General features: G+C 37.5%; 1 protein-coding gene across 1 annotated transcript in view; it reads left to right on the top strand.

Annotated features, from left to right (window-relative positions):
- Positions 1-564: 564 nt before the first annotated feature.
- ENPP3 (ectonucleotide pyrophosphatase/phosphodiesterase 3) overlaps positions 565-12,120 on the top strand; it is a 36,569-nt gene continuing 25,013 nt past the window's right edge. The window contains exons 1-6 of the mRNA XM_057408578.1: positions 565-786; positions 4,273-4,351; positions 6,399-6,521; positions 7,561-7,686; positions 8,619-8,679; positions 11,151-11,248. Of these exons, the coding sequence (XP_057264561.1) occupies positions 670-786; positions 4,273-4,351; positions 6,399-6,521; positions 7,561-7,686; positions 8,619-8,679; positions 11,151-11,248 (604 nt within the window). The 5' untranslated portion in view covers positions 565-669. The remainder of the gene's footprint in view (positions 787-4,272; positions 4,352-6,398; positions 6,522-7,560; positions 7,687-8,618; positions 8,680-11,150; positions 11,249-12,120) is intronic.

Below are 12,120 nucleotides of genomic sequence, written 5' to 3'. Positions count from 1 at the left end.
AATTGAAACCCAAATAATTTCAAATTGTTCTTAAATGAAACCTTTTTATTTTTTATTAAAATTGATTTGGCTATATGCACTTAGTTTTTAATGTGTACATCTATTACTACTGAAAAAAAAAACCCATACAACAAGCTGAAAGAAGTATGTAACAAAGATGGATTGAAAGTAAATGGGAGGAATCCTCTGGTGCTAAATAAGGCAAAGCACCTGAAAACAGGCTTGACAGAGCAGGAGTTAAGAAACGGTTTACTTTCATATTGATTTTGTCTGATATATTTAACACTGTCTTTGAAGATAACAAATACTCTGGATGACAAGCTTTTAACTAAATAGTTGAGTACTTGAATTTGTGTCATTTTGCATTTTATTGCTTAGCAACGTATTACTCCTAATCTCCAGTTAAGAGTTTACTTAGTGCCGTTCTTATCTTGTAATGTGACAGGTTCTCTGTACACAGATAATGCTTTTCAGCCGTTGACCTTTCTGAATCTTTTTCCTGCTTACTTTGGCTTCCTGCAACACTATTACTGATGCAAGTGCTAGGATCTCATAAAAAACCTACGAACAAAGTACGTACACACTTGAAGCAGGAGTACGAGCCTTTTAGTCGCAGCTAACCCAGCTGGGGAGCCTGAGGAACGGAGCCTAGAGGCAGATATCAGCAAAATGGAGCTTCAGGATCATATTATCAAGCATCAAAGCGGACATTTGGATGGGGTGTATTTAAACCCCACAAACTATGTGAAGAAAAAAACTCTCCTGAAATACAGAGTCATCTGCGCTGTAAGTACGTGCTGTTCTTCAGGGCTGCTAGTTTAACAATTCTCAAATTGCAAGATTTTTAGAAGTTTAATTGTATTGATCATTCAGGGTAGCTTGGTAATTGGTGCTTAAAGTTTTACTGCATGAACGCACTGACTTCACCGACAGATTTCTGAAGTTCTTCTGGTATTTATCAAGCAAATTGTTTGCTTTGCTTTCTGACAGTTAACTGCACTTTTTGTTTTACTACCCTAATCTGACAGTTCTTTTGCACAGCAGACATTGCTTCAATACTTTACTGTAAACGTTTGTTTAAAACTATGCGTTTGTGGCCAGAGCAGCCACAGTTCCTTTTTGCTTACTTTTTTACCTTTGGATTTGTCATTAACAAACCAGAACATGTGGCAAAGTGTTGGTAAAAAACACTCAGGAAGCAGGGCATGGGAAAAACTGATGAACCATTTTGGCTGTCTTGTAGATGATAAAGTGTAGCGGTTTCATTGTTTTTAAAATCTTTTGTTGTAGCCAATACAGTTTTCAGCTTCTGTTTGTAACCACAAAAGATGCGATCATTAATATATATATGTGTATACGTTTGCACAAGCTCTTGCATCTGTAAATTGGAATTTAGAGAAAATGGTAAGTACTGATTTTAGTAAGACTCAAACCTTAATATTGAAAACAGCGCTATGAAAGAGAGATAAGTTACAATATTCTTTAGCTCTATGCCATCTGTACAATTGAACATAGTACAACTTCCTATTTAATGCTGCATCGAGCAAGGATTGCATAACATATGAGGGAAATACTGGAAATCGAGAAAAAAATAGAAGATAAAATGGCAGACATTGCTTCCTTAATTCTTCACTAAAAATAAATGAATAATGAGGAACAATGTGGGAAAAAATGCCTAACTATAAAGGAAAGTAATTTATACTTTCAAGGGGTACTTGGAAGAGTAAAGTGAGAAATATAAGGATCCTAAAATTTATTAATTCTTTCAAATACATTAGTTTCTAATGCTTACCTGTATGGAAAAAAAACAAACCCAAAACCGAACCAAAAATCTAAATATTGGAAGTGTAAACTGTTAATATCATTCCACACCATTTATTTATTTATTTACTTTTTATATCTATCTATCTATCTATCTATCTATCTATCTATCTATCTATCTATCTATCTATCTATCTATCTATCTAATCTATCTATAATATAAACTATATCCATGAGGTACTTCCTTGGCAACTTTTTCCTGAAAGCTTAGGCAGAGAACTGTGTACTCAAAAATAGCAGTCACACTGTAATAAGTCCTCCAGGTAGCAGAGCGTATGCATTAGGAAGAACTTTTTTATGAATAAGTAGAAATAGTCCTGAATCTAGACATAGAATTTAGCTGTGGAAAGTCTGAGGATTTGAATAGGTGCTACCAATGTTATTTCATCTTAAGGATGAATGTCCCAGAATCGAGGGTTTTTCTGTAAAAAATGCAGTATCTCATTTGTACACCTTGGGTTTTGGGTTTTGGGTTTTAGGTTTTTACTTCATCTCTGTCATTGCTTGCAGTGGTGGAATGTTTGCTGTTGCAATAATTGTACTTTTTACTTAGTACAGTCTATTTATTTCAGTTACAAATTGAGTTTTAATGAAATTGTGAGGTAAAACCATAGTGAACTTCAAGGGTACGAATGCATTTCCTGGTGACTGGGTTTATCTGTACTCAGTGAAAAAAGACATGTTAGGTTACTGTGGTAGTGTTATCTTCCCTGCCCAGAAAGACTGGTTGTCAAATGTGCCCTCTTGTGTCCTCTGTACAATGATGTGCCAAAACGTGGCCTGATTCTCCATCTTTGCTGACTGGATGTAGGATTAAACTGCTGCCTTCACACCTGGGGTCTCTTTTTGAGGGACTTCAGCATCTATGCCACTTTGGGCAATCTGTCCGAACATGCTTATCTCACCTGTCTCTCTGTCCCAGCTCTGGTTTGAGGGTATTTCTCTTGTACAAAATCCAGGGAGTGAGCAGCAGAAAGAAAGTAACTGTGGGAGAGAGAAAGCATGAAAGAAGTGGCTTTTGCATTGCTGGCGTTTGATGTTGCTTGGGAAACAATCAATGGCATGAGGCTGAAGAGGGTGGGCAGCAAGGGAGAAACAGGAAATTCTTGAGCACAGTTTCAAGGAACATAGCAGCAGGAGGAGAAAGTGTGGGGTCTGTAAGAAGCCCCTTCCTCTGTGTCTGTCCAGAGGAAGAGGTATGTGTCATGCCAGGCTCACAGTTAAGTCTCCTAGTTGTCCCTGTTACAGAGCTAGTTGATAGTGTGCCACACTCCTGACTTTCTCGCTTGTGTGCCTGGACCTTTCTGAGCTATGGGAAGGAGAAATGTGTGCATGGACTGTCCTGGTGGTATGTCCTGGCCAAATGGTACGCCTGCACCGGAGAGCTGAGCAGCATTCCTTGCTGCCACACTTATGCCTAGTACCTGCAAGGCAGGATGGGCACTGACAAAGAGCATATGGTGGTTTTCTGAGCAGGGATGTGCAAAAAGTAACAGGGTAGTGTATTTACACTTGTTTATATCCTACCATACATTTTTTTCTCAGTTCCTTATAATTGCTATAGTCTCAGTTAAGAGACTCCATTACAGTAATACTGAGCATGAGAGTAACTCTCTCTTATTTCTGCTTTATTTTGAATCTTATTTGCTAGTTCCTGCTGGTCCCTGGAATCGGCAGGAGATAAAAGAAGGCTCTGACAACAAAAATGAGGAGTAAACTGGGATGGTTTATGGTACCCTTCTGTGATATGCATTTTCTTTTCCATCACTGCCTTAGTGAATACGAACATATGAATGTGGATGCCCTATGAAATATTCTTGAGAGGGTAGCCACTTTTCACTGCGCCTTTCAGCCAATGTATGTTGCCATTCATATTGAGTGCCTATTAAGCCAATAGAGGTCTCCTCAGCTCTTTCCCTATCTCCCAGACCTTGAGCTGTTTGTCTCTTTCTATGTGCCTCTTTCCCATCTCTGAGCTTGCTAATTTATTATGAGAAACTGGCGTGTGGTTGGAGATTTGACACTTGCAGCCCCAATCCAGCTGAGTTTAAGAAATCCTTGGGAACACTTTAAGAAAATACAGAAGGTAAATAAAGGAATTACCTTCTTTTTTACACAGATAAATAGTTTGCAAACCAGGTAAATATGTTGATTACTTCCTACTATCTTTTTCCCAGCAAAGATTTTCTGGATTGCAACGTGGGACTAACAGTAGGTTAAAAGTGCGTTATTACGGCGTTGGCTTGTAAGCAGTTCACAAGATTATCATTCTTGCTCTGGTCCTGTCTTCAGGCTCAGAATGTCTCCAATGTTTTGATGAACAAGTTCAGAGAAATTATTAGTTAATAAGAAATCATAGGTTCACAAAAATAGGAATCACAAAGTTATTTCTAATAAACATAACATTTTATCACAATTGTGAACTTTAATTTTCTTGCGTCTATGTGACAGGTTCTGCTGTGTGCTTTGCTGGTTGTATCCCTGGGATTAGGTTTGGGACTAGGACTGAACCATGGAGCTCAGGAGCAAGGTATGTTTATAATACTTTCAGCATAGTTACTGCTGAAGCTAAATCTGGTAAAAATGCAATTGGCATAGTTCAGGTGGCTAATGTTAAAACTGTTTATGAATTTTCTCTGCCAACTTCAATTTCTATAAAGTATGTTTAAAAGGGAATAATGTTTTGATTAGGTGGAATGTAATTTTTTTGATTAGAAAAACAAAGTAATGTTTCGATGTTAGGGGCAAAGCCCTATGAGAACAAAGAAATCACATTGTAAATAAAACACTTCCTTTAGAACCAAGAGAATAGTAATCTCATACTGGAGGAGTTCAAGGAAGCACAGCGTCTTTTCATTCTTAATTAACGCGTACTGAACTTCTTTACTTACTTATTCAGCATGTCTTAGCTCCTTCCGAGATCTTTCAATATCATGGGCCTAGCAAATAGGATGAGATGGAACTGTAATTGCTTTTGATAGTGCATATGTTGTATTATAACTTTCTGTGTAAAATATGTAGATACCAACAGCCTGAGTTTCACTGGTATTTACATGAAGAACTTGGTCATAGTTGTAAGTGAAAGATGGCACCAAATTAGCATGTTAACATTTTTGTGACTAACTGCAGGTGTTACAGAGGAAGCTTAAATAGGGACTAACTATTTCCTACTTTCATAACTAGAACTATTTGGAAAATATGAATTAGATACACACAATCTTATGCTGCGGAGTGGGAGTTGAAGCCTCAGCCCTGAGTGCCACACACCTTTTTGCAGTTGCATTTGCTATGAGGGCAGTGGGAAAGAGGAGCAAAAGGGTTCACAGTCCATATATGTACTGAGTCTTGTGGATGGAGTCACTAGGAGCTGGCAGTCTGTATGTTTAAAGATTAGCGCAGAGTTTGCATTTGGTGATAGTACAATTGATTCTGTTTATATATCAAAGTATATTTCCTTATAGCTCCTGTAATTTTACTGACTATTCTAAGTAAAAGTTAATGAGGTACTAAATTCCTGACCTTGCACAGTTATGTAAATGTTGTAAAGAAATTAGAAGCAAGAGTTGCCAATTATTTGGAGTATGAACAGTTGCATTTCACACAGAGGAAAAGGGTTATATTTTTATATTTTCTGACTTAGACTCATCATTCTGTACAATTTTAAACTGGGTAGACCACCTAAACAACTTTAAGTTGTATGCTAAACTTCAGCCAAAAAAAGCAAAGACAGACTGAGTATGTACATTTGTGAGAAAATGTAGGTCTTCCTTGACAGAACAGACTCCGCTCATGAAACACTTAACCCTCAATTTCTTCTTCCCATTGCTACTTTTGACAGATACACTTATGGTCATTATATATATTGTTATCCTAATTATTTGTAAAGCTTTCTTGCATTGAACTATAGTTGTTGATACAAGCTCTTAAACTGCAAGGTACAACATGAGAACTTTCTACATGTGAAACAAAGTGGCTAGCTTGAAAAAAATAATTTTAGCTCTATGTGTTTTCTGCACAATGGGTATTAAAGCCCAAATTCTGTAGGCAGTGCACCTGCAAAAGCATGAACTTTTTGGCAACTGTAACAGAATTGCACCAGCAAATCTGAGTAGTTGTACCTATAACTGTCTAACATTGAGTGGACAAGAAAGCTGGAAATACAGGTGTTCAGGGTGCTTCAGACTATTTCTGCAGTGCAAAGAATGCGGACAAAAGTCTTGTGGAGGCTAGTGTGGAACTGCAGGTCTTGTTTGGAGATTTGGACTTGTCCTCAGTTGTCCTCAGGTGTCCTTGGGAGAGCCAGAGATTTCCCTTCACCCTGCATGAAGGTGTCAGAGCTGTGGTGAGAAAATACATGTCTCTGTATCTAACTCGAGGCCCTTCATTTGGACCCTTTTCTTTCTTTCGATCAAAACAACCAAACTTGCAAATTTTCAAGGGATGTTGTAATAACTCAGGAAACAGATTTGGGAAATTACTCAGCATGTTTTTCCCCATAGTCCATGCCTGTGATCCATTCAACTGACTTGTCTTGGGCAGGGTTACCCAAGCACTCAGACTCTGCCTTCTCCTTACAGTCAGCTGCAGACACAAGTGCAATGAGCCACACAGGAAAGGGATGCCCGGCTGCCACTGCGACAGTGACTGCAGGGAGCGACAGGACTGCTGCTGGGACTATGAGGACACCTGTGTGGAGCCAAGTATGTTCCCCAACAGGCAGTACTCACTGGTTGCCGTTATGTTTTGGACTTGTTTTTTTTTTCACATGATAGTCATAAGAAAGGAATAAATTCTTGTATTTACATGGATATACAGAAGTTATGTCACATTCTGTCAGGGAGCAAAGGACATGTCAGTGTCGAGCTGCTTCTGAAATCAAATGGCTCTAGAGGTCCATAATTTGTTGGCCTAGCAGGACACAAAATCTTCTTGTGTCTTTCTCAAATCAAATCCCTGTAGTTTTGTCCCCCGTGGATAACTGAAGCAATTGCACTGCATATTTCCTGTCCCAGGTATACCTATGGATGACTGTAAGCAGAAACTGTAGTTTATCTTTGACCAGTGCACCTCTTGCACTTTTGAAAATGCATGGGTGTTTCCTGGTGAGGTGCAGTTTCCAGCCTCATACAGTGCTTGGTGGAGGCTTGGTGTTGGAGGAGTGTACTCATCTTCATTAGCCACAATGGTGTTGGAGGAGTGCACTCATCTTCCAAGGGACTGGCCTACCTCTCCACTGAGACCAGACTCTACTTACTCTTTCTGCTTTCCTGGCAGCTGCTTGAATGTTTTGTCATCCTTACCACTTCTTCTGCCCACTTCAGCCAAAAACATCTCTGTTCTTGCTGTCTGCTGGGACTTGCGTGCAAGAGCTGGAAAAGGACCCATTTCCTTCTCTTTGTTTTGTGTAGGAGAAATATGGGTTTAATTATTATTAATTTTTTTATCTTCCTGGAAGGGTGGAAGGCATTGTAGAAGGTGACTTTGGAAGCCTCTGTAAAATAAATTCTTCTGTGACTCAGTGTTACCATTCAATGGCTGCAGAAATAAGCTCTATGTGTTAAATGAAATCTTGAGTTTTCCTTTCAGAAAAAAAATTCTAAAACAACTCAAGCAGGACATATAAATTATAGTTTAACAAAAACTTTTTTGTTTTCTTTGCCTGTTTGTGGGATTTCCACATAAAGGCGTTTACATAAGGTTCTGTGAAATGAATCATAATATTTTTCTTCCAATTTTGAGCCATATCTTGGGGGTGCACTAATTTCCGTTGTGGTGAAACACGGATACCTGGAAGTTACTGTTCCTGTTCTGATGACTGCTTGCAGGAAAAAGACTGCTGTGTAAACTACAACAGCATTTGCAAAGGTAAGTAAAAAGTCAAAAAGATTTATGTATAAATAGTCCTGTGAAATAAATATATAGGCAAACATGGCAAATATAAAGGTGGATGCATTTGTTTCTCAAGATTAGAGTCTTACAGTGACATTCTGGAAAATGAAAATATTTTGAAGTGAAGCTTTTGTTTTTTTTGACTTGGAAAAATTTTCTGAAGAACAATGTGAATGGGTGTCAATCATAAAAAAGACAAAATGTTTTGAATATTGCAGTAGTATACCAAATGAGATGGTTCAGGGTTGTTTCTTTTTATTAAAAATAGATGGAGACATATTTTCTGTTTTAAATTTCATACAATCCAAAGTACACATTGTAGTACTTTGTAATCTCTAAAATCTCCCATCTTTTTTATTACCAATAAATTTTCAGATTGGGTTTCTTATTTTTTACCTATTTATGAATATCTTTGTTCATGCCTGATTGTTTCATACAGGCTCCAGCTAAACACAAGGAATCGCACTGGTAAAATCATTATAGGAACGATACCTGAGGAGTATACTGGTGGCATAAAACAGAGTATTTGTTATCAGAATTCCTTTATATTGTGGGGTGGCAGATATTTCAGGCAACTTTTGCAAAATTATATTTGAAACTTAAATGCAAATTAGGCTAAACTGTCACAGTGATTTCTTCTCCATTTTATTTGTTTGCTTGTCTGTGTAATATGTGCCTTGTTCTTAACTTACAATTGTAAGCATTAGCCCTTTCAGGGTTTGAGGGCAAACCTATTAGAGGTTGCAATAAATGATTTCAAAAGGCATCTTTAGCCCTACATTTCTATAATTCCCTACTGGAGCAGAAGAAAATACGAGGAAGAGCTCTAAAAAGATCAACTTGGAAACTTCTTTGTTGTTTGCGTGTCGGTTTTAATGCAAACTCTGTATTTTCTTTTGTTCTTTTAGGTGAAATCCCTTGGGTAGAAGAGCCATGTGTACCACTTGAAACTCCTCAGTGTCCAGCTGGGTAGGATAAAAGAATTTTGTCTTCTTAGCAAATAAAATCACTGTGACGGTGAGAATTACTCCAATGGCCTGAAGCAGGTCTTTGTGAGATTTTCATATTTACTGAGAATAAGGTTCCTGCCTTAAGGAATATTCAGTAGAAGCAGTTTGCGGCTAGCAATGATTTTTCTTACTAAAAACTTTGTCATTTTGTTGCACATGCATTTATCATTTACAGTTTAGAGCAAAGTACAGAAGTTCAAATCCAGATTGAAAATCATTTTGCAAAGACCTGGAAAACTTGTTAAAGTTATCTAGAGTTCACGTATAGCGAATTGTTCATAGTCCATTTTATGTTACTATATTGTATCTGTGATAATTCAGATAAATCACATTACGCAAGCTGTAATAACTGTTAGAATCTGTGTCTGCAGTTCTTTATCTAGATTACAGGGGTTTGGTTTTTTTTTTTTGCTTCATTTTTTTTTACTGCTTTTAATTTCAGATTTAAATCAGGAACTGTTTGATGCAAACTGTTTTTGTATAAAGTATTGGTACCACTGTAGTTCTGTGTTTTGGAAAGACCATTGAATAAGAAGCAAAGTGTAACAGTGATTACTGTAATCATGGTATGAATATATAACTTTTTTTTTAAATAGCCATCACTCAAAATATTACTCAAAAAATGGTTTGGAGTCAGTTACCAGTAACTTCATTTTATTAATCGTTTTCTCCCCCAGTATTTCCAGGCTTATTTAGAGAACCATCACTATAAATTAAAAATAGTTTGGGTTTTTATGTTTCTTTATATGTTTCTAAGGAGACTGTGGAATATATAATGATAGTTAACAAAAAGGCTGAATTTGCAGCACTAGATGACTTGATCCTGCTGATGTCACTTGGTGTTATGAAAAAAGGTGCTATATCACTGTCCTGGGTTCAGCAGTAGCAGTCATTTTTCTCCTTGGTAGCTGGTGCAGTGCAGTGTTTTGACTTTCAGCTCGGGAACAGAGCTGATAACAATGATATTTTGGTTTGGCCAAGGACTTTGTGAGCCTCATGCTCTGCCAGGGAGGAGGGGAAGCCAGGAGGAAGCAGAGACAGGACACCTGACCCAAACTAACCAAAGGGGTATTCCATACCACAGCACGTCATGCCCAGGATGTAACTGGGAGTTAGCCGGAAGGGCTGGGAGACTGCAGGGTTGGAGGAGATATGGGTCGGTGCTTGGTCGGGCTGCGGGGGGGCGAGTTATCAGCTGGCTGGTGGTGAGATGTTGTATTCTCTTCCCTTGTTATTTCCTTTATCATTGTTATTGTTGGTGGTAGCAGCAGTGATCTGTGTTATACCTTAGTTACTAAACTGTTCTTATCTCAACCCGTGGGAGTTGCATTCTTTTCGATTCTCCTCTCCATCCCTCCGGGAGTAGGGGGAGGGAAAGAAGGGCGGGGAGTGAGTGAACGCGTTACCTGACTGGGTTTAAATCACGACAATCACCAGCACTTCCTAACAACTAATGCATTTTTTCCTAATAGCAGTCCTTTTAGGTTGGTTAAGAGAAAAGATGTTTAATAACTATGAAGTTTATTTTCACAGCTAGCACCTCCTAGTTAGAATTTTTATAACAAGAATTTAAACACTGTTCTAGAGATCGGCCGATTTTGTGTCTATTTTATCATACCTACTGTATGAAGTCAGATCTGAGGCTTTTATCCTTGTTTCTTTGCATAGTCTTACCCTAAGTGTATTAGCAGCTGCTGCATTCCTTTTGTAACTTTGAGTTCAGTTTGTCGGGGGCCTTGAGGCAAAGAAATATTCTCCAGTTCCATGAGAGCTGGGAAACTTGAAAGATATAATCCACAAAGAACATGGACTGCTTAGTGATGTCTTCATAAAGGGAATGTGGTAGAGTAGGGTGTTAGCTCAGACCTGGCATTACAAAGAGATTACATTTCTCAGCACTGAGGTTAATTGACCCTAACTGCTTGCTGGGTGGCTGCAGTATTTTTACAGTCTTTGTGCAGCTGTCCTAGAAGATTTTTTTAAGATGCATTAAGGGACAAGAGACAAAATTCAATTCATTGCAATGTACAGGAGTACTTTAGTTGTTCTATACTCTGGATTTGTACTGAGAGGCTAGTCTGCTGCATTTGTATTTATTTGTATTTGTAATTAAATATTTGTAAATAAAAGATTAACAAAACCTGATTTCTTTTTCTACTTTCTATATGTATTGAGTAGCTTGGTTTTATTCCACCAGGTGTTTTTTGTTTGTTTGTTTTGTTTCTCTTTCATTGTGTTTGTTTTTCAGGAGGATTATATATTTGCTTTCAAAACTGAACTCTGTTTATCGCTCCCTGTAATATTAGTTTTGAGCAGTACATGGAAATTCAAGATCCTGCTTTTAAAAATAGAATCTATATTGTTAAAGACCTCAACAAGGCACAAACACTCCGAACTCCTTTACAATGACAAACTCATATTTTCTTGTAGGTTTGATCTGCCCCCCCTTATCCTTTTTTCAATGGATGGGTTTAGAGCAGAATACTTGCAAACATGGAGTTCTTTGCTGCCAAATATTGAAAAACTCAGTAAGTTACCAAGAGTGCTTTGCCTGTTTTCTTTAGAAATCTGCATGCAACCTCTCCAGTCCATTTTACTGCTGTCATGAACATGTGTTGCTTATCAATGAGAAAATCACAAATCAGGTCTCCCTCATCAGTTGAGTATTTTCATTATTATATGTTCTACAGTAATTCTTACATTTGAGTACACAGCACATGTGGGGCTTTTTTGTACAAGGCTTCTAATGCTGATCAGCAGGTTTTAATTAAATAAATGGTTTGAAATATACTTTCAGATCCAGTTTAAGACTGGGAAAAAAGTTCCAAAGAAGGATTTCCTGCATTCTCTGTACTTCATTGAAAAATTCTAGCTGATAAAATCATCATTAACATATAATACAAAGAGAAAATTCATTGGGTTATTGGGAAATTTTCCTCAAAGATGCACTTTTTCAAGTCAGGTATTTTAAGATGTTAAAGAGAACCTGCGTGTTTAAAAGTATGCCAGTGAATATTATTATATTAGACTTAAACACAAAGTAATTTATGTATTGGTATAATTTAATATATTGATATGATTGCAGCAAGGTTCAAGTAACTGCTTCCCAGTATTTGTTAATATTGGGAGAAAGAGTAAACTGAAGGCCTTTATCTTGTGCTGTAAAGGGCTCTAAAAAGTGAGACTCATTATTGCACCCTTCATTAAAATTTCCTGAGTATTTTAGATGTCAGGCCTCAAGATATTTTGTATCTGGACAAAATGTCTGATTATTTATTAATTTCTTCTCAGCAGCAAAAGTTCTAAATTGTGTTTGTGTCTGTTCTGAATATATCATATTCTATGTCCATTGTGATCATTTGAAAACTTCACATGGATGTTATAAAGTACTACATTTTAC

The sequence above is a fragment of the Pezoporus wallicus genome, unplaced genomic scaffold (genome assembly GCF_028554395.1).
Source record: "Pezoporus wallicus isolate ANWC-B61680 ecotype Strahan unplaced genomic scaffold, APGP_CSIRO_Pwel_v1 contig_3817, whole genome shotgun sequence".
In the NCBI taxonomy this organism is placed as follows: Eukaryota; Metazoa; Chordata; class Aves; order Psittaciformes; family Psittacidae; genus Pezoporus; species Pezoporus wallicus.
The sequence above is the reverse complement of the archived record's forward strand: the minus strand, read 5'-3'. Positions and strand labels throughout refer to the sequence as shown.